A 23,721-nucleotide genomic window follows, 5' to 3' on the forward strand; every position below is an offset into this window, starting at 1 on the left:
GCAGGTGGTTGGGCAGGGTGACCCTTGTGGTTCCTTCCAATTCTAAGATTTCAAGAGTAGACTTATTTGTAAACAAGAAGGAAGGGAACCACATCAGGGAAAATTAGAATTTAAAATATGAAAAATCAGGTATACAGTACATTACTTACCAATAGCTTTGGTATAATGCCTTGCTCCAAGCAGTAATTCTGGCGCTCGATACCAGAATGTTACAACTACTGGATCCAAATCAGCTAAAGGCTTCAAAGGTGAATTAAATAGTCGGGCAAAGCCCATGTCAGCTGTAAAAAGAGGGGGAAGATACTTTAAATTTTAGCGCACAGACTGCTTACTCAGAAATGAGTGAGCTCAAATGTAACACACACTGCAAACATCCTCAGTCTAACTTTAAAAAGTTCCTTCTAAGCTTGTTTCTAAAGCATGGTACAGAAAATGCAGCATTATTAAACCATAGCTAACACACTTTTGATCATGCAGGTTCTGAATCAAGCTGATCATTCCTCAGAAAGTTGGGAAATCTGGTGTCCAGCCCAACAGAAAAACAGCACAGGGCTTTATATATGGGAAAAGAAGGCAGGTGTATACTAGGCTGAAAAGATTTCCTGTTTTTAGAAACCAGTCCTTTATTAATCTGACAAAAATAATTCAGCTCTTAGGAACTAAGGCAGCAAAGCACCTGGTGCATTTCCATCTCTATTATCAGAGAAAACTGATATAGAGGCTGTTACTGATTGTAGCTGAATTGCATTTACGCTTAGATGGGAAGAATTCCCAATTCCTGTTGTATTCTCTTGCCTCAATACTTTTCACCTATTAGGAAGAATTTACAAATGAAACCTGGATTGTTTGCACCCACACTCAAATAGCAGAGAAGTATTTCACTTCTGTAAGAAAAACTATTTCATATAGTTTGAGTGTAGGTGCGAACATACAGCTCGTTATTTTACAAATTCCAACAGACCTGAGGATCTGAGGTTGCAGTTGTAGACCATACAAAGAACTGAGCCAGCTTTAAGCCTGTGAAGCCTGTGCATTATTAAGGAGCAAGGTTCCAGATCTCATTTTCACCATTCATTCATCTCCCTTTGTCCTACTAACAAGCATGTGTGCCTATTCACAGCCCTATTTAAAACTGTATTATGCTTCATTTTAGACGTTGGAAACAATTTAATTTTTTTTATCTTAGAAGACAAGAAACATTTAGCTGCTGGAGGAAAAAACGCAATAGCTCCAGAAGAGAAGGGTGAGTGGGAAGTACAGTGTTTATATTCAAATACATGTGTTTTGTGTGTGTGCTTTAATGCTTAAACAGTAGAAGTCCAAACAGAATTTTGTTGTTGCTTCTGTTGTCAAAATAAGGCAGTGCGTCTCTTCAGCTTTATTATACTTTCATGAGTCAATCTTGCCATTCTTGACACTGGATAGGTCAAGTGAACTGGAGAGGTCTCTTTCACATCCATCCATGGAGTATAACCATTTTGGGGAGCAATCAATTAGTTTGAAATGTTGTACACAGCTGTAGCATGCAAAAGTAGCAGGTAGTCAATTTCCAATAAGGGAAAAGCTGTCTGCATCACAAGAAGCGGCACTTCAATTAACGCCAAATACGTTTGGAGGCCGACCTACATTATAGCCATGGTTTGCTTACAAAAGGACCTCAATCTGCCAGTGTTAGTACTCTTATATGTTCACAAACCTTTTAAAAAGTCATGTGCTCAACACTGGTCTAATTCTATTCCTTTTGAACTTCATATATAGGGCCACCAATGAGGGGGGGGGAACTGCTTTTGGCAGACAGTTGATCAATAGACTTGTATAATCAAAAGAATGTACGGAATTTTGAGAATTACAAAACAATTCATCTCAGATCATAGGAGCCAAATCCTATGGTCTGAGGTCCCTTTGCCTCCCCTAAAATATTAGAGGGAGCTGCCCCTCAAAGTTGATGGCCATTGTCATTCAAATAGTGTGTGTGCGCCATGTCATGTGATTGATTATGTGGGGCTGGGCTTCCCTGCCCCTCCCCAATATTTTATTCAAGTTGGCACCCCATCTCAAATGATTAGTCAGAGGACAGGAAAATATACGCCTTTAACATCTGCTGGTACAAACACTTACATCTTTAGGAAACCAACATACTTCCGCAATATGCTGGATCATACCATTATGCAGATTTTACTGCTACATTAGAGTTTCATTTAATTATTTTTTAAAGAACATTTTTATGGAATATGGAATCTCTGTCAAAAGAAGCTCCCCCTACAAAAATTTGTCCATTAAAAATGCTGTTTTAATTTCCTTCAAGCAATGCTTATGAGCTTTTAAAATTTGTCTCCCATCCCTGAATAATCTATCTACCCTCTCAATAGCACTTTATACAACTGTTACTAATGTTCGTTTTATTATTGATATTTATATAATTCAGTACTATTGTAAAGTAACATTTTTAGAGGCAAAGGGGTCCTTCAGTTTTCTCCATCCAGCATTAACAAATTTTACCTCTTTTCATTTTATGGGGTTTTATGTGTGATCCAGAAAGTATTAACCTGGTCAGCTGCACCTTTAGAACATTCTATCTTAAATGCTGCACTGGGACTTATCAAAGATATAAACATACCAATTTTTACTCTTCCTCGCTCAGGACCTTCACCCATAACTAAAATATTAGCAGGTTTCTGTGGAAAAAAAATACAATATATATACCAAGATAAACCTAAACATTTGTGCCTAAAATTAGCAGTTTTATTTTTCCAATTTTAAACCAAAATGCAGTGGAATGTCATTAATAGTGCATGTGGATTATTAGTTTGCTGTAAGTTCATACAATTGACCAAATCAATTTTCTTCCCCATCTTACATTTTCTCCCTCTTAGAAGAGCTTCCTTTCAATAACTTTCCACACCATGCTCTTCTCTCAGATGAGCAATGTCATTACAGAATTCACCTGGGAAAAATGCTGGCTCACTTATTTCCAGTATTGGCCAATTACAAAAAGCAATCAACCAAATATTTTGCATATCTTCTTAGATGTCACTATATGAACATTTAGATTCTACACAAAACTTTTACATTTTGCTCTTAGTGTATCAATTCAGCCACTATAAGAGTGGCTTATAAGAGTTTATTCTGAAACTATCACATCTACAAAGGCAATGTTTATAAGAATTGCCTTTGCAGATGTGGTAGTTTCAGAATCATTACGTGAGAAGGAAACAATGGTACAATTGCTTTTGAAGCTCTACAGAGCTACACCAAAACTATTTTTGCTGTTTTCTTAGGTTTATAAATCTATATAAAATAACCATTAACCATCAAATTTAGCCAAGGATGATGTGTAGAGTAGTAGATATCCAGTTCAAGCCAATTTCAAGAAAACAAACTACTTTTTCTGAAAAAAGGCTGGCATCAACAGCTCAAAGCACAACACTTTGGGCTATTATTTAAGTATGTAGAAAAGGATTTGCTCCATCTGATCAATACTGTCATGTGAAGTAATTATGTAAACACCTAACTGTGATTTTAAGCAAGCATAAAATGTATGCCAGACAAGTACTTCAAGAAAGCTTTGATAGATGAATGAAAACATCTTTGATAGGAACAGAAGTATTCTAGTACAATCACAGACACATAAATGTGTAAAGAACAAATTCAAAAAAGGGTATGACTCTGGACAGGTTTAAAGATGGCGACAAGGCAGTAAGTTACACTAAGATGTGTGCTCTTAGCCAGGGAAAATATATAAATTACTTGTGGCACTTTCAGGCCATCAGTCTCTTGTAAGGACTGGTGCAAGATATTTATGAACAAACAGAGCAGAATATGCTGAATTCTCTTTGATCTAAATGGAAAGAGATCTTATCTGCTAACACGGTGCGTTTTTGGCAAAAGCAGTATCCAAAAAAGTGTCATCTCCGACTTTATTTATGGCTGGATGCTAGTGTGATGCCATTACTGAATATATTAAGGGGGCCGATTTGGGGATTCTGGAAGATTGTCATGATTTATTCTCTCACATAATTTCAGTATGCATTTTTGACAACTTTGAGCCTTAAGAATGTCACGTTGTCTAGGTAATTATTTCAAGAAGGTCAGCCTGTGCTGCAGCTCTCAATTCCACCTCTCTCCTCTGCATTGCTGCTAATGACACTGAGCATGGCTCGGGGAATGTGCTATGCAGGGAAGCAACTGCAGGCTAAATTAATCTTATTTTTCCCCTCTTTTGAGTATCACTAAATCCATGGGATCATGTAGAAGTGAATTTCTCAGCATTGTGGATCTGTACATATTCCAGGTTTTCAAATATTAGGGAAGGAGAGTCAATAGCAAGTTTGCATCAAAACCTTAGCTTTTACACTATGGCAAAGCTGTATGCTTAATTCCTTGTAACAATCTAACCACCTTTTACTAAAAATATGGGAAAATTACTGTACTTGGGTGGAACACAGCTTGCTTCCTTTAGAGTGCATTTACACTTGCTTACAAAGTTTCATATAAGTCTGGTCCAGAATCACTTGCTGTTCAATAATAGTAATCTGCCAGTATCATCAACCTACCATGATACAAAATACAGTTACAGTGGGAGCTATTCTATTGCTATATCAATCAATCAGTTACTTCAGATGTAAACAAAGACACCAAAGTAATCATTTCTATATACTTCTGGCCTGGAACCTCTAGTCAAGGATCCTCAGACACCCAGAACCTCTACCCCTACTAAGCTGTTTCCAGCTGCAAGCATTCAACAATCTCTGGCTAGTAACAATTCAATCTGCCACACTGCGGCAACTTCTAGAAAAATTAAGCTTACCCAGATGCTTAGAAAGTTGATGTCATTTTAATCTGTTCTAGTATATTTTGGATGTTTTAAAGTAGGGTTGTGATTTTTCCTTGATCTTGCTGATGTTTCTTTTGTAAAACGTTTTGAAGTGTGTGGTTTGTTTTTTTTTTTTGTTTTTTACAGTCAAGAGGTATCTAAGTTTTATTAAATAAACACACACGCACACAAACACAACTTCAAAAAGGAAAAAGCAGTGTGAACCCAAAATGGCAGTATCAACAAAGTACTGTCTCAGAATGGAAAAATATTTTCTTCTCAATACAAAAACCAATAGCAGTTCATTTTTCTACTCTCTTGCTTGCTAACTTCAGTAGTCCTAAAGGAATTCAATTGTGGCACTTGCAGTCTACTCCTGTTCACTGCTCTGGAAAGCCAGACATGCCTTCTATGAGGATAATCCATTTCATTCTTCCGCTGCCCCAGTTCTCCACCTTCCCCACCCGTCAGCACTTTGCATTCTGTGACACTGAACGTAGTTCACTTTCACTAGGCTGTTTGGTGGGAATTGCCCCCCCTTAGGCCCCCCATTTTGTTTTTATGCTGTAAACCTTGGAGTATATCAAGAGCCCCCCGCTCCCCGTTGCTCTGCTTTGGCTAAACAGCATGTGAGTTTGCTACTGGTATTAATACACAATAACAACAGGTGTGGGATCACTTATCCCAACGTTACAAATTTGGAAAATTAGGGTGAGAGAAAATTTGTCATCATACTTTAAATTAATCCAGCACTTTAAGCAACGTAAGAACTTAGTTCACAGAAAGGAGGAGGAAGACCAACATGGCACACAGAAAGAGTAGCTATGAGGGAAATAAGCTTAATGATGGAGCAGCATGGAATAGGAACACCATAAAATAGTAAAGAGAAACTGGTGAGAACCAAGATAAAAGCTTAACTATAAAGAATGAAGATGTTAAAAGTCATTAAGTAAAAGATATATGCTATAGATAGCACCAGGCTTTCCACTAACATACAGTGTTATCAACTAATTAGAGAACACAAGTAAGTAGAATTTTTGAAGCACAATAATAGGTTTTTAGTTGAATATTTTTAAATATGCCTACTGAAAAAAATAAAATAAAAAGGTACATGGTACAGAAATGCTGCACCTACACAAATACAAAATATACTATATTTTGTTTTGAAACCAGATGCTTTAGCTTGGTGAGAGTTTACTTATACAACTTGAAGCAACACAGAATATTAAAATCAGCATATAGTGCAACATGAAAGGCTGTCACTTTGATATGAGATTACAGATCACAGGAAATAGGTCACATGAATCTTCTAGACAATTACATTTCTAAGGACTAAAAATGCTATGGAAAAATAATTCCCCCCAAGTTAAACCAATGCTTCAATTTTAATAAGTATAAATAAACCAAAGGACTAGTTATATGGAAAACATGGGGCTAAGCCTTGAGCCAAAAGCAGCTTGGATATATCTGATCTGTTAAATGAATTTTTGTAGACATACATTTGAGGAAAATTAATTTTTATTCTGAGTTTAACTAGAGCTTCTGCATATACTACAAAATCCTAAATAGTCAATTGGCTAAATCCAATACGTACAATTAAAGTATAACTTAATTTTCTAGTACTTGAAAAAGTCTGAATAGCTAAAGACAAATACTGTCTGGCTTACCTAGTTAAAAAATTAAGATGTGATTTCTTGTCTCAAAGCCTGATTCCCTCAATGAGCTTTTATTTGTTTGTGATATTAATGGTCCTGGACCATTAAGATAAAAACAAATTTCTAATATTGTGAGTACAACCTGGATTGTTTCAGTCAAAGACCAATTATGCACTGCCCATCACAGTTACTTTCTTGTTTGATCACAACATATTTGCCATTCGATCCAAGCCTTGCCCTTCAAAGCAGGATTGTTTCCAGCTCTGTAGGCTTACTGTTAAGTCCAGAAAAAGCAAAGCCTGCCTAAGTTTTTTAATGAACTGGGCAGAATTCAACTTTACTGTCTTTCAATGCAAACTGTATTAAATCCCACCCAAAGTGAGCATACAACTAAGGCATTCAGGTCCTTAAGGATTTCAACAGAACACAGCTAATTAGAACTCTACTTAGGTGGCATGGCTGCTGAATCAGTTGAAACAACATATTCCCAGGAATGAAAACTTGTGGTATGGACCATCATTTCCAGTCAAGTAAATTAAGGACTATATGAGGCATATTTGTGGCACATCCAATTATTTTATAGATTAGTTCCACCCACTCTGTTCAGGGCTTTTGCCATTTTAATCTTCATGCTTAATACTTTCTCTCTTCATTCCTTGTAGTGAAAACTTGGTATGATTCAAACTATACACTGAAGATTTACTACTGCTCATACTTCAGAGGTCAAGAACTTGTTAGTAATCTAGCCTTTCTTGTTTGGCTGTATATCACTAGAATATGGTTGGACTGTTAAACTTCTGGGTGATACTCTACCAAAATTTGCTCAGAGTGGACCTAACATCAGGTTCATTAATTTAAATGAGTTTGCGCAGAGTAACGGTTAGTTGAATACTACCCTCAGTCTTCAAAATATTTTACTAGAGATGTGGAAGTTGAAGAAGCAAAGTTAGTTTGTACCTACATACCAACTATCTATTAACTTCTGATATAGTACAATATATATTGCAGTGCCTCTCTGCCTTTCCTACCCTGCGGGGAAGCACAGTTTCCACATCATTTTTATAAGCAGTCACAAAGCTCTCTGAATGAAGAAGCAGTCTCTGGCAGATTACACACACAAAGACAGCCTGATTTCTAAGAACTGCCTAATGAATTGTAGCCACAAATCTTATAGCGTGTGGAGAACATTATGTCTTGGAAAAACTAGTTCCAATACTTGGTGACTGCATAGGTTAACACAGACAGAAAGGGAAAACTTTAGATGAAATTTATGAACACCAGCAGAAATGAATATAGCTAGACGGGTTCAACTACAATCTTAGGGTGGGTTCTGAAATCCAAGATTTGCTCCAAATGTGCAAAAATGTCACCAACTGCTAAGAGTCGTAAGTAAGTTTTTGCACCAATTTAAGCCTTGTTTACTAATTCAAAGTTTAGAGACTGCCAATCCATGCTTGGTGTGTTACTGTGCTCTATTCTAATTTTAGAGTTTCATCTGATGATTATTTTGCAAGAGGCAATGCAGCCTATTTCTTGTATATAATTTCATCACATGGGTGATATTGGTCATACAAAATGGCCAGGTATATATAAAATGAGCAAGAAGTTCCAAGCTCCAAATGCTGTTTTATGGATTTGGGACTCAGCAGCAGTTCTCTAAATCCCCTCCTTCAATAACTTTTTCTTGCTCCTATGGTTGCTTTGCAGCACTTCTAAACTTCAAATGAGCAGAGGCCACCAGTACGTTTCATAACAGCCCAATAGAGATGGCTGCTAGTCTAGACCATACTCAAAACAACTGACCTACTAGGTTCTAATAAAGTTACCCATCTCTTGAGCCATCCACTTCCGTTTTCCACATACTGTACTGGCAAATATTTACAATGGCAAACTTTGGTTTCTGATTAATAATTTCATGCATGATAAAATTACTTTGATAGAAACAGGTATCCACTTTTGGTACTGTTTGAGCAATGGCTGTTGTGACGACCCGTGTCCCACTCTGCCTTACTATCACTGCGACACAGGAATCCAGAGGGGAAAACACCCACCCTCTGGTCCTGCCGCCTCAAAATAAACCCCCTTTTACTAATGGGTTTCTTAGTAAGGAGAGCCTTCCAGCTTGCGTGGCCTGGTACCTTAAGAAACTCTAGGCTGTCCCCCAGGAATAACCTCTTGCCTCCAGTAAAGGGTCTCCCTCAGTTGGATTTCCCCACTGTAGAAGTTTGCCCTATGCACTCTGGCAACTTCTTGGCACCTCAGGTTACCCTTCTAAGCCTCCTCCGTGTAACTACAGGACACAAACCACTACCTCCCTGCCTGAGGTGAGTTTTGCCCTCTCTTGAGTCACCACGGCTGTGAGTCCTGGTACCTCGCTGGAAAAATACAGACGGACCTCTTGTTGGCAAAAACAGAGATGAAGTTTTATTGTGTTAAAAACATAAGTGATTCTTTAACGTGTCATTTATTAATTAGCTTTGTTCCAGTTGTACAAAATAAACTCAGTCAAACATTTAACTTTAAGTTTTCCCAGCCTCTTAACTGTCTTCATACAAGCCACCACATAACACCACACCACACCTTCCTCCCTCTCCCTCCTAACTGACCAAAACCGACACTCCCTCCTTTCAAACCGGGCACAGTCCCGCCCCCATCAGAGTTCTATGCCAGTCAGGCTGGAGGTGGGTTAACTCTTTGCCAGCCGGGCAGAAATAAACATTTTAAAAGTGCTTCAATTTGTCACATATCTCCCCCACCACAAAGACATTGCGTCGGCTTGCTCTTAACTAACTAGAGCAATGCCAAAGCAATGGGCTTGGGGTTAAAAAATACTTCAATGCATTCTATAACATTCATATTACAAAGTCAACTAAATTAACATCTCATAAACTTGTACACAGATAAACCATGTTTGGCATGTGTCAGACTATAATGCCTAAGCACAAATGTTCTGCTAGGGTTATTACCGTTTCATATAATACTTTGCACCATTCTATACCTCTCAAAAATATACCTAGACAAAGCGTCCGCTATGATGTTTTCCTTCCCACTTATGTGCTTACCCTGTGTCTATTTTATAAGTTGCTAGGCTGGTCCTCCCTGGGATGTTTGAGAAGATCTGAGCAAACTGAGCAAGGACTAATTTTAACTGCTCCTTTTGCTCTGGGGTCAGACTTTCATCGAATGACACCTCTGCTAGAGTTGTGCCCTTACTTAGTTCTCCCCACCCAGTTAAATGAATTCCTTGGGTCACCTTCCCCTTTACTTGCAACACCAACTTATTTCGGTCAAAATAAGGCTTAAGTAAGTTTACATGAAAATTTTTACATCGGTTCCCTTCCCCATCTAACTCTACCAAATAGTTCACCGCAGATATCTTCTCGACCACTTTGAAGGGACCGTCCCACGACATCTCCAACTTCTTTCGACGTCTTGTTCTTAACACGAGCACACTGTCACCAGGCTGGAAAGTTCTGTCTCTTGCGTGTGCATCATACCACTGCTTCTGTCGACGCTGTGCCTGCTGCAAGTTGTGAGCAGCTTGCTCCCGTAGCTCTTGAAGGTCGCTCTGCAGCTCCTGTAGATACGTCACAACATCAGGGCTGTCGATCTGCTCCTCCCCCGACCACGCTGCTTTCATCAAGTCTAGGGGTCCTTGTGGCTGTCGTCCAAATAGGAGTTCAAAAGGACTGAACCCTGTGCTCTCCTGTGGCACTTCGCGATAACCAAATAGGAAGTGTTGCAGCCTCTCATCCCAGTCGTTAGGATGATTGATGGAATAGGTTTTTAGCATCCGGCTCAGGGTCGAATTAAATTTCTCCGTCAAGCCATTCGACTGCGGATGGTAAGCCGTAGTTTTAACATGCTTAATTCCACAAAGAGTTAAAAGCTCTTCCATGGTCTTGGACGTGAAGGATGTCCCTAAATCTGTTATAATTTCTTTGGGGAATCCCAGCCTTAAGAACACCGACATGAGGGCTTTTGCTACAGTCTTGGAATCAATGTCCTTTAGAGGTATTGCTTCTGGATAGCGCGTAGCATAATCCACGAGGCATAAAATGAACTTATTCCCCCTTTTTGTAACTCTGGAGATAGGCCCGAGGATGTCCACTCCTACTCTGGAAAAGGGCTCAGTAATTACAGGAATAGACTGTAACAAGCCTCGCGTTTTGTCCGCTCTTTTGCCTGCTTTTTGGCAGATCACACAGGACTTGCAATACTCTTGGATGTCCTTGCCCATCCCAGGCCAGTAAAATCTTGCTTGGATTCTATCACTAGTCTTTCTAATGCCTAGATGCGCTGCTGAGGGTGCGTCGTGTGCCATTTGTAGCACTTGCAACCGGTAAGCTCTTGGCAACACTAACTGTTTCTTCCTTTCCCAAACCGCAGCAGTTTTCCTCCTCCTAGAAATTCTATACAGTCTTCCCTCAATGGTGGTAAATAAGCAGGGGTTCTCCACAGTTACTTCTGCAGTAGGACTTTGTGCTTTACCCCACAGCTCTTTTATAGTTTCATCCTCTTTTTGATCACTCAAGAATTGGGCACCGTGCTCCTGGACCACTGGCACGCTAATCAGCCCTTCATCCTCACCAGGCTCTATGGGTGACTCTATAACTGCAGGAGGATTACTCTCAGTGACTTGAGACTGTGACCTAGTTATCACTTGAATACGGTGCTTCTGACTAGCTAGGTCATTCCCTATTAAAAAGGGTACCTCCAATTCATTTAGGATTCCTACTCTCCATTTGCCACAAAATCCTTTGTAGGTAATATCCACTTCAGCTAATGGTACTTCAAAATGTGGGCCCCATATGCCTTTTAAACTATAGGACTGACCCTTGAGGTACTGCTCCTTTGGAACAAATTGTGATTTGACCAGTGAGACTTCTGCTCCTGTGTCCCTCAAACCTAAAAAAGACTGACCATTTAATTCAATTGGCTCCATGTAATCTTGGTTGCACTCCTGCTCAGCCCTCCAGACCTGCAAGACCTTAGAAGTAGTCTCAGCTGGACGGTCTGCTTTCTCTGAGCCTTCTGTCTGAGGCGAGCTATTTTCCTGTGACTGCATTACCAGTTTTACTTGTTTAGCTGCAGTAGGTGTAGTTTGCGACTTAACCAGCAGGGGGCACCTGGCACGTACATGGCCCTCACGATTACAGAAAAAACAAGTGATTTTCTTAGACCCTGTCTTGTCAGAAACTGATTCCCTGACAGGAAAATTTTCTTGCCTGTCTTTAATTTCTCTGTTTCTCCATGGATTACCCTTCTGTGAGTGTTTTGGGAATGCTATTTCATTGAAATCACCTTGTAGTTCGTCTAAGACCTCGGCAACCTGTGCCACAGTTTTCAGTTTTTTATCCCTCAAGAACCAACGTAAATTGCTAGGGATTTGCTTGAAAAATTGTTCTAAACAAATTAATTGTTTTAACTCATCAAAGTTCTTCACTCCACTCCCTTGAATCCATCTGTCAAGTAATTTATCTAAGCGGCTAGCTAGTTGGGCATAAGTCTCTTTATGTTCCTTTTTTGCCTCACGAAAAGCCTTTCTGCTTTGTTCAGCCGTGAGCCCACATCGAACCCTGACTCTTTGCTTAAATACTTGGTAACTTGACAGCTCTTCTTCCCTCAGGTCAGCATAAATTTCACTTAGTATCCCACAAATTTGAGGTCTTAAATAAAGCATCCAGTTCTCAGGTATTTGAAATTCCACACAAACGCGTTCGAAGGTAAATAGAAACGATTCGACATTATCGTCTTTTCCAAATTTGGGGAACCTTTTTAAATTAATTGCGATACTATCATTATTAACTGGACTCTGAGTTAATTCTGATCGCAAACGTATCTCTTCAAGCCTCATTCTGTCCTGTTCTAATTGTGCCCTTATCCTCTCTGACTGCATTCTCTCCTCAGATGCCATCTTTTCCCTCTCAGCTTCAATTCTAGCTTTTTCCCTCTCACTTTCAGCTTCAATCCTTGCTTTTTCTCTCTCACTTTCAATTCGGGCCATCTCAATTCGTAGTTTCATAACTTCTACCTCAGAACCTGGGCTTCCCTCAGCCCCTTCCATTCTTTCATCTCCTTTTGCCTCTCTGGGTTTTCTTACGTGAGTCATTTTCCTCACAGGAAAATCCTGACAGACTCAAACCAAACTAGGCGCGTGAGCTTTGAATTTCGATCACGACGCTGCCACCAAAAATGTGACGACCCGTGTCCCACTCTGCCTTACTATCACTGCGACACAGGAATCCAGAGGGGAAAACACCCACCCTCTGGTCCTGCCGCCTCAAAAATAAACCCCCTTTTACTAATGGGTTTCTTAGTAAGGAGAGCCTTCCAGCTTGCGTGGCCTGGTACCTTAAGAAACTCTAGGCTGTCCCCCAGGAATAACCTCTTGCCTCCAGTAAAGGGTCTCCCTCAGTTGGATTTCCCCACTGTAGAAGTTTGCCCTATGCACTCTGGCAACTTCTTGGCACCTCAGGTTACCCTTCTAAGCCTCCTCCGTGTAACTACAGGACACAAACCACTACCTCCCTGCCTGAGGTGAGTTTTGCCCTCTCTTGAGTCACCACGGCTGTGAGTCCTGGTATCTCGCTGGAAAAATACAGACGGACCTCTTGTTGGCAAAAACAGAGATGAAGTTTTATTGTGTTAAAAACATAAGTGATTCTTTAACGTGTCATTTATTAATTAGCTTTGTTCCAGTTGTACAAAATAAACTCAGTCAAACATTTAACTTTAAGTTTTCCCAGCCTCTTAACTGTCTTCATACAAGCCACCACATAACACCACACCACACCTTCCTCCCTCTCCCTCCTAACTGACCAAAACCGACACTCCCTCCTTTCAAACCGGGCACAGTCCCGCCCCCATCAGAGTTCTATGCCAGTCAGGCTGGAGGTGGGTTAACTCTTTGCCAGCCGGGCAGAAATAAACATTTTAAAAGTGCTTCAATTTGTCACAGCTGTGCATATACAAATAAATGCAGCCTTGAATTAGAAACAAATAATAAATCCTTCCTCACAAGCTGATAGGGCATTGAACACAAAGGTTAATCCAGTCAACAGTAGGCTCAGGACTCAGATGGAGGGATGAAACAAGCTCTTATGCTCTCCAGGGATTCACACATAGGCACCATGGCCACAGTGGGCTGGATCAAACATACACCGTCCAACTGTTTACTCCAGCACCCAAGTTTGCTTGAATATTTTAGCCCACCAGAGATTAATATTATGTAGGGACAACACTGTAACCTGTTTATATTGGCACTGCCTGAAACATCTATTGGGCAAAGGAATGAAAGAATGTGGTAACAATGAAGTACCTTTCTATCCAATGAAAGGGCCTGGCATCCAGAAAAACAGAGAAGTCCCCCCCACCTACCCCAAAATATGATCTTATTGGGCTTCCACAAGGTAGGTTGATGCTCATTAGCTTAGGAAAATATACAAGTCTGTGGGGGAGGGTCTTCTGTGGCAATTAGGCAAAACAATACCACCATGTTCAGAGGCACTAAATTTCAGACTGCCAGATGCTAAGGGCAAACATCATAGATGGCTATCTCTACCATCCTGATTGTGAATCTTTAAGAGCTATCTGGCTAGCAATTGCCATATAGAGCAACAGCAATAAACTGTACCAGGAAGGGGAAGTTGTGGTCCTCCAGGTGTTCTGAACTACAACACCTATCATCCTTTATCTTTGACCATGTTGGCTAGGGCTGATAAGAGTTAGAGTTTAATAACATCTGGAGGGCCACAGGTTCTCCATCCCTGAACTAGACAGCTCTCTGGTCTGACCCACTAAGCCAATTCTTACATTCTTAAAAAGCTTCCACAGAAAATTAGACTTGTTAAATATTTTCCCCCAAAAATCTGAGAGTTGCAAATATGCAGTCATGCTTAATTTTGCTCTTACTGTGCTTTGTTTGCTAATGAGGCAATGCAAAAGCACCTATGGGAAGAAGCTATTTTCTTTTCCAGGTAATAGAAATACACACTATTCACTAGACATTTATAGTGCCAAATTATGAATTAAAACAAATCGTTAGTGCCTCAGTACCTGATAACCTCTATGAAACTCCACCACTACATATAAGCCTTATACCCATTTGTAATCCCCACTGTAGATCTACTTACCAAATCCCTGTGTAACACCCAGTTAGCATGTAGGTAATGAATACCATCTAGGATTTGATATAATAGAGATTTCACCATTCCCCGAGGTAACTGAACTGGCTTCTTGTTTGCTTTAGAAGCTCTGTGAAACTTTATTATGTGCTGAAAAATAGAAAACAAGCATAGTTAATAATGACTGGTACAAATATTTTGATGCAATGCTTCAGCAAATAAAATCCTCCAGAGTTCATTAACCAGTATGGCATTTCTTGGGATTTGAACAAAATCATGTATAATTCTCCACAGAATTAACCATCCCCCATTTAGTTAAGCACTGTGTTCTTGTTTAGTGCTTTAGCTTCATATTACTATTATCTTCTCATCTTAATTTTATCTATCTTGTATACCACATTGTGTTAGTATTACCGTATACCCTCCTCACACTCACAAACACTTTGCCATCTTTTGATTGTTTAATAGGGTGTTTTATTATTTTTAATAAGATTTGAATAAAGCTTTTTCATAATACAATAAAAGAAACTAATCTAAACAAAAACAAAAACAGAGAGACCATATCTTGAAGACTTCATTCTAAAATTTCTCCATTCACACTCTAAAGATGTGAATATAACCATGTTAAAGAATGAAAAAATATTCATACGGTAAAGGTCAAATATATACCTGAAACATGATTTGTTCAGGAGCTTCACAAGCAGACCTGCACACATTTATAATGTTATGAATCTATGCATTTCCACCTCATCAACTGTACAGCCATTTTTCACTCATAAACAAAAGCTTCCAGCAAAATTTAAGTCTAAAAGAAAAACACTTTTAAACAATTTGTTAGTCCATCTCTTTATAATTTCATCCATCTTGACAATCTGACCCAAGCTTACTGGTAGCAATAACAATAATAAAGTCTTTTAAAGTTCATTCATCAGGGATCAGATTTCCTTTAACTTCTTTGGATACTGCATACTTATTGTTTACAACATTTCTCATCTGATCCTTGAAACTAAGGCTCCAGTTAAAATCTAAGAATTATATTTTATAAGACTGACTACTGTAAAAATCGAAAAAGAGAAGTAAGACTTTATAAAGAACCACTATGAAAGCTATTAACATTTTCCTCAGGGCCTTTGTGAGGAAGAGCACACACAAAGCATGCAGGAGGTAAAAAAAAAGTGTTCTTATGTTTGCATCCATACATTATGCTGGAATTGCCAAGTACCATGCAACTATGGACAGACAGGTGTCTAAATTGTGGGGTATACAACCAACATACTTAAATCTAATTAATGCATGAAGGCCTGCCAGGCTTAGCTAGGTCACACTCCCTCAACCTTGGGAGAAAGGGCTACCAAACTCATTGTTCTCTTTTGCCTTTCCACCATGTGAACCCCACCAGTAAGAATGTTTAAGCTGGATGCTCCAAGCTTAGACTGTGTGGCTTTAGCAAGCCATCTTTGTGTATCTGTAAAAATAATTTAGAAACCCATACCATTTTGGAAACTAGTTGTGCTGCCTGTTTTTTATTGCTGCTGCATGGAAAAGAACATGAATCTGATCTTTGAGGAGTTTCTAAGTAAACTATTCTTAACTTACTAAATGTGTGGTTTATTTCTATGGTAAGGGAAGTGGAGAACTTTGGAAGAAATTTAAAAGGGGTTACTTTGAAGGTCTAACAGCCTGTATTTCCACAGTTTACTTTGCTGCATGTTTTGTGATTTTAAACATCTGCTGGGGCTCTCTCACCAAAGAGTAACGTATTTTTCTCTGTATAAGACGCCCCCATGTATAAGACCAGGGGTCTGGTACACTGTCCCTCAGACCTTGTGGGGGTTGGACTATTTTTTTGGGGGGGGGGAAACTGAACAAATTCCTATGCCCCACAAATAACCCAGAGATGCATTTTAAATAAAAGCATACATTCTACCCATGTAAAAACACCAGGCAGGCCCCACAAATAACCCAGAGATGTGTTTTAAATAAAAGGACACATTCTACTCATGTAAAAACAAGCTGATTCCCAGACCGTCCGCGGGGCGGATTTAGAAGGTGATTGGGCCGGATACGGCCTCCAGGACTTGGTTTGCCTACCCATGTATAAGACAATCCCAATTTTAAAAAAAACTTAAATTAAGGAATCAAAATTTAAAACACCTGAGATTGACCAAACTTGATGAGCTTTTTGGGGGAATTTGCTAAGGGAGGCAGCCAGGCAAGGCGAGGGGGGTGGAGGCGGGCGATCGAGTGACTGATAGCTAGAGATAGGGAGCGGGAGGAGGAACAAGAGCCGAGTAGGGCATGAAGAGGGCAGAAGCCAAGCAGAAGCGGAACAAGCAGCTGAGGCGCTGGACTGTATTTTTTCATGTATAAGGCGACCCCCATTGAAAGTAATGGAAAGTGGATTAATCTGTTCCAGACGGTCCGCGGAGTACTTAAACTGAAGTGTTCATAAACTGAAGCGAACTTTCCCATTGAAAGTAATGGAAAGTGGATTAATCCGTTCCAGGCGGGTCTGCGGAGTACTCAACCTGAAGCGTACTTAACCCGAAGCATGGGTGTAATTGGTTCCGGAAGTCTGTTCATAAACTGAAGCGAACTTTCCCATTGAAAGTAATGGAAAGTGAATTAATCTGTTCCAGATGGGTCCGCGGCGTTCGTAAACTGAAAATCCGTAAACCGAGGTGTTCATAAACCGAGGTTCCACTGTATTCCTTAACAAATTACTACTAAAAACCAACATAAATGAGGCTCCTCAAAATAGGGTCCAGCAACTGGGTCAATTAAGCCCTTTGAAGGATGGTTTTAGAGCTGCTTAGGACTTGCTTAAGAACAACTTTCAGGGACTAGAAGGCAGAATATAAGCCCCAACCACATACATTCCCTTCTCCAAGTCATCCCTCTGGCCAAACCATAGCTGTCAAGTTCTCCCTTTTTTTTACGGGAAATTCCCTTAAGCTGAATAGGCTTCCTCGCGAGAAAAGGGGAAACGTGACAGCTATGGGCCAAACTAGCTGCTGACCCCGGCTCAAAGAAAACATCATGTAATTTTTGTGCTCATTAATACTTGGCACCAACTTCTTTTCTTTTAGGCACAAGCAAAAACTTCACCAGGCACTGAAAAGTATTTCTAGGGTCCTATTATTATTTTTTAAAGAGACAACACCAACACCAACACCAACGGTTAATTGTGTTGTTATATGCTGATTGTTTTGTCTACATTTATTGATGTTTATTTAACACATTTTAAGGCAGTGTGATTCTTCATGTTCATAGTCTGTGACATTTAACTGAATGCTTAAATATGCTTAAATATACAGTGGAATGCTTAAATATACAGTGGAAACGAGGAGAGCTTCCCCCACAGAAAACTGCCATGTTTGAGGCAATGTGTGTAGTTGCCCCAAATCAAGGACAAATGCGTATTTCAAAGAATGAAAATTAAAGTAACACTGTGTACTATGGAATGGTTTACACATCACTGGGGTCTTTTTCTTTCCTTGTAGCATGCTTCAGAGATGAGCAATCTGTTGCAGTACCAATTTATTGGTTTCCAAACAATAGTACCCATAGCCCATTACCTGCTAACAAACAGACTTCCTTACCCAAAGGTCATGTTCCGCATAGTCAAAGAGAAGCCACACTTTTCTATCAGCATGAGACAGAAACACTTTTTGCAGAGAAATTACATTTGGATGTTTCAGCTCCCGAAGCAGCTGTAAAACAAATTACAAATTAGGAAGGTGTTCACACAGAAGCCAGAAAATAGAATCAACAATTCTTTTTATGATTTTAAAAGTTCTTTAAATAAGCTGCTTTTTCAGAATTAATATTTGATGTTCTTAATCCACAACAAAGAATGAACAAAAGAAAAGAAAAAAGAATATGGGCTTCATTTTAATTAAGGAGGTATAAAGAGTTTATGTCTATAAAGACATAAACCAGACTACAACTAGGTCAAATATACATCCCTCAAGATGCAATGATGCTACTGAAATTATGCTTATACGAATCATGGCATTATGCACTAATCAACTGCATTTTCCATATACCAGCACACAAAGCTCCTGTATAACAAATCAGACAATTGTACACACTAACTGGCAGAAACTCTCCAGGGTTTCAGACAGGGGTCTTTCCCAATCCTACCTGGAGATGCAGCGAATTGGATTGTATTTTAATATAAAGCTTTTAGATGCAATATATACTTGATCTTCCACATATGAAAATGTGTTGCGTGTGGCCATAACTGAAATTATATTCACTAATGAAAAAGGCTTAATTTACCATTAAAATTACTTACTGCTATTTCTCTGCATGCAGACATAGAAATGCCAGTACCTTCTATTTGCTTTAGAGCGTAATCTTTATCATCTTTCCTGTGAAAGAGAGAACAATCTTCAAGAAATGCACTGTAAACTCAAAAGTAGCCTTATGAGCACTATTTAGAAGCAATCATACAATTAAGTGTTTGAAATGGGAACAGATACCAAGCAAGTATAGGGAAAAATATTTAGAGTTGAATTTTAAACTGAATACGTGAGAGTCCAATCCAACCACAAAACTTCCCACCCCAGAAGGAAATATTTGTCCTGAAAACACTTATACTGAATCATTCATAATTTTCTAACAAATAAAAGCAAAACAAAAGCAGTGCATAGACGAGTTTTGTGGTCATCTCTGCTTTTATTACGGTAGCAATGCAGTCTCTCATTTTCTAAGCGCTTTGACTTCATAGTTTTCTGGTGTAGCATTTAAATTGGGTTTCATAACAGAACACTTACCACACAGGTCATTCCAGGAATTCAGCTTTTGCAATGTTAAGATATTTAATAGCTTTCACAAAGTCAAAGTTTGATTAGGGAACTAACCTAGGTAAGAATGGGATAAATTTGTCTAACTGGGGTCCAGGGAACAGATGCTGCTGCATTGCTGAGACAGGGTGGGTGTGGAATCAAATGATGAATTGATTCCCAGTCACTCAGATATAAACACATACTTTAAATTGCCTCAGAAGTAAACAAACTGGTTCTGCAAAATTTAGTTGCATCTTTGCTCACATTTTATGGCATATGCTTAAACTTCATCCCAATATGGCCTAGATCCAGAAATCTAATGAGTGTGACTCACAAGTCACTTTGTTGGGGACAGGAAGTTATTTGCTCATTTTCTCTTCTTCTTTTAGCCCCCAAAGGCTAGGAGACCCTTTAGGACAGTGTGGAAGATGAAGGTGCTACAGGGAAACTCAGAAACACTATCACCAGAAACAGCCCCCACCCGGATCAGAAATACCTGCACAAACAGAAGGACACCTTACACCTGCAGAAAAGCAAGTCTGGATCTGACCCAATGTCTTCACACAGTACATTTCAGCAGGTTTCCAACGAAGCTAAAGTTAAAAATATTCAAGTTGGATTTGTTCCTATGGGAGGCAGTTAAGCATATGCTATCCAATGATATTTTACGGGGAGCTACAAAATGCTTGTTTAACGTGACAGCAGAGAACATAGGTAATTCTGAATGCAGGAGCCAAGTGAAGAATAATGGGCAGCAACATATGAACATTTTCTTCACACTTTATTTTGATTTTGATGTTTTTGTAGCACTTGGACATGATTTTCAAGAAGCAGTGAAGTACTGGGAGGACAAATATAAGTAATGGTCAATGGCAGTATATGGTTAAGTGTCTGGCATGAGGAGAAAACATGCTAACTTTCAAGGTGCACTGTCCCCTTTTGTAGGGACTCTGAGCAGACTAAGCAAAGTAGGTGCTCCTTCACTGTTGACTAAATAACAGCTTGCATTCATAGTCATTTATAGACTTTAGCTAGCAATAGTATTATTATTTATTAAATGTGTTATACTGCCCTTCATCCGCAGATCTCAGGGTGGTTCACAATAGTAGGAGGCTGCGCAAACAGTTTGTTGGGTTATTGGGATCACTTCCAACCCCAAAGACTGTCAACTCATTTTTCTTCCCCTAACACAGAATCCACAATTCCCAGGATTCTAAACTGGTTGCTAGATCGCAGGCTTCATATCAAATTTCACACAAAGAACCTTCGAAGACTAGCAGTTCAAAATCTGGACAACTATATGGAAAGAATACTTAATGCCACTGGAAGACATTCAGGTTTTTAATTCTGTTGGAACATTAAACCCGGTATGGTCAACCTTAATTCCTGGAAACAAGACAGCTACAAATGAATTAAAAGAAACTCAGGGTGTTGTATGTGGTTTCCCCATCTTAGCCTCACAGCAGCCCTGTAACTGAGCTCAAGAGACAGAGCAACGGATTAGAATCATAGTAAACTTTATGACTCCCACACGGTAACCACTACATCATAATGGCTCTTGCCTTTGGCAGGATATTACCAATATGTTCTAATACGCTGTTAATTAGAAAGTTGCATCAGCCTTGATTAAGGAAACATGCATTTTGGAATTTAATACTTAAAACCATTATTCTTCTCATGAAGAGGCAATAATCCAAGATAATTCTGCATTACAGCATTAAATAAAGATGTTCTCCCAGGATGTGGTCACATAGCTTGTTACCTTTCCCACCTGCCTTCAAACTAACTTTCTGGTATAAATGTAAGTTCCTCTACATTGCCTGTTACAGAAAGAAACCCTTGTGGTTTTAAAGCTGCCTTATTGAGAAATGAGATCAAAAATAGGGCCGTCTCTCAGTGCATTTTTCTGACAGAACAGAAAAGCCACAGATGTGTCACATTAAGTTTATTTACTCAGTTTGCCAAAAGGCACTACCTGAAATCACACCTGAAATTTCTGATTTTGAACAAAAAAAAATCAGGTCCCAGAGCACAGCCTGAAAGCACAGGAGAACTCTACTGTTGCTGAAGTTAAGGAGGTATCTGATCAGTGCCTCAAGAGATTGATGCCACATGTATGCCACCCTGGGTTCCAGGATGGAAGAAATGAGATATAAATGTATATTTATTAATATTAATAATTATGATTTCCTGGGTGGGATTCTGAATTTTAAATTTAATTTTAAGGACAGTATGATTGGGTATGATGGGAAAAGCATATACAACACCCTGAGCTTCTTGGAAGAAGGGAAAGATTTAAATGTACAAGATTTAAAAAACCCTTCTTCAGTGAGCCATTCTGGGTGGGGTGGCCAGGACAATACCTGTGCCACTGCTAGGGTTTGCCTCAGCAATTAATTTTAATTCCTTCTCTGGTCTTTCTAGAAGTCATGGCAAACCACAGTTGCAGCACAGGCATTGCCCAGAATTTCTGGCTCTGAGAAGGAACCCCTTGACCCCTTCGCAGAGCTCAGGCAAAGCAGCTGAGGGGGCCAGGTGGCTAGCTGGCTGATGTGGATGCAAGCAGAGTTTGAAAGCCAAGCAGTGCCTCAGCAGGTCACCTGGGCCTGGCAGGAAGGCCCTTCTGAGACCTGGGACCCTCAACCAATGCCCAACCTGGCTGTTGGCCACTGATACCAGGTCTGACCCAATAAGTGTAGTGTCGCGGTCACTCTGACCTGCACATCACCCCCGGACGTTTCACGGTCTATTGATGATGTGCCAACGACAAAATAAATACCTTCAGACACTCACACACCTCAGACCAGGATAAGGTAAAATAAAGCAAGATGATTTATTGTGTTCATAAGCTTAATGGTTGCAGTACAAATCTTAGACGTTCCAAATTACAGGTGGTTCCTATACCGGCCTATTACCTCTAAATATAAATTACCGGCCTATTACCGCTAAAGTCAACTAAATAAATATTTGTAAAGAATCACACAGCTCTGTATCCTGTCTGCCTATAATCACTATCTATTATCCACCTCAATATTAAACCAGCTCACTCTCTGCGAATAACCAACCAACTCTTAACTTAACACCAACTCAACAACCCCTCTGACTCCAGGGGTGGGGTTTTTATACTCTCCCAGAGCCCTCCCCCCTGGGTTCTCAGAGTTCTACTAAGATTAACCCTCTGCAACCTGGCTAACTTTTAAGCTGATCGCTACATGTAGGTTTAACTTGCTTCTATTCAAGCTTAATTTTAACTAGGTTATTTAGAAAAAAAAAATTATAAGCCTTTAAAAAAGCATTCATTTATCATACACCCTGCGTAATAAAAGGCAGGCACAAAGTAAGAGGAGATAAGATCAACATTATGAAAGAGAAAGGGAAAAATTTAGCATAAAATGGAGGAAAATAGGATCGTGGCCAGGACACAGAATGGTAAAGACCATTTGTTTAGTGTGTTGCATAGTGCTCTGTACAAGAGAGCATAACATGCAGGGAACCTAAAATAAGCAAGAGGGAATTATTTGCTGCACACAACCAAACTGTTAAGCTTACTTACTGCCAAAGTGCTGGTGACAGTCAACAACATAAACGGGATCAAAAGGACTAGAAGGCTTTAAAGGATATTACGTTCTATTAATGGCAATAGTATTATGGTCAGAGTACACCTACTGCATTGCAAACCAAACTTCACCTATCATGAAAACATGCCTTGAAAAACACCGAAGATGGTGCCTGAAATCAGGCTAGTGAACAGAACCTAGCAATTCCAATTTTGCTTGAGCAATATTAAGGTTAATAGAAATAAGAATATATATTATCTTACCACCAAATATTTCAAAATATTAAAAATACGTCTGCATCATACAATTATCTGAAACTAGATCCTCCTGGATACAGTGACAAGCTTGATAGGTCCTTCATCTAAATAAGAAAGAACATTAAAGTTCCTAATCATGATCATTTTCACAGATGCTGCATAAGATAATGATCTGGAATTTGAAAATTCCGTATGAAAGAGAGTAGGTCAGGCTTCCTCAAACTCAGCCCTCCAGATGTTTTTGGCCTACAACTCCTATGATCCCTAGCTAGCAGGACCAGTGGTCAGGGATTATGGGAACTGTAGTCTCAAAACATCTGGAGGGCCGAGTTTGAGGAAGCCTGTAGTAGGTCATTTAATAAGAATGAGGGCCAAACCAGGCAAGTCACCATTCACAGAATAAGCAACTGCATTAATGGCTTCTTAAAGTAATTAGCAGTGCAGGGACCCTGATCTGGATCAAGAAACTAGTGTGGGACAGGGTAGGGAGACTTTAGCCCTTTGCCCCTACTTGTGATCT

The 23,721-nt window shown here is 39.6% G+C and overlaps 1 protein-coding gene across 2 annotated transcripts in view; it reads right to left on the reverse strand.

The window, feature by feature from the left end:
* Positions 1–23,721, reverse strand: part of CDK8 (cyclin dependent kinase 8) — a 43,790-nt gene that overhangs the window by 12,608 nt on the left and 7,461 nt on the right. For both annotated transcript variants that reach the window (XM_035115223.3, XM_035115224.3), the window contains exons 2-6: positions 18,895–18,970; positions 18,197–18,307; positions 14,604–14,744; positions 2,618–2,675; positions 150–281 (exon numbers count right to left, since the gene is read on the reverse strand). In XM_035115223.3, coding sequence (XP_034971114.1) covers positions 150–281; positions 2,618–2,675; positions 14,604–14,744; positions 18,197–18,307; positions 18,895–18,970 — 518 coding nt within the window. The remainder of the gene's footprint in view (positions 1–149; positions 282–2,617; positions 2,676–14,603; positions 14,745–18,196; positions 18,308–18,894; positions 18,971–23,721) is intronic.

Source organism: Zootoca vivipara, chromosome 4, assembly GCF_965207765.1.
Source record: "Zootoca vivipara chromosome 4, rZooViv2.hap1.1, whole genome shotgun sequence".
Taxonomy (NCBI): domain Eukaryota; kingdom Metazoa; phylum Chordata; class Lepidosauria; order Squamata; family Lacertidae; genus Zootoca; species Zootoca vivipara.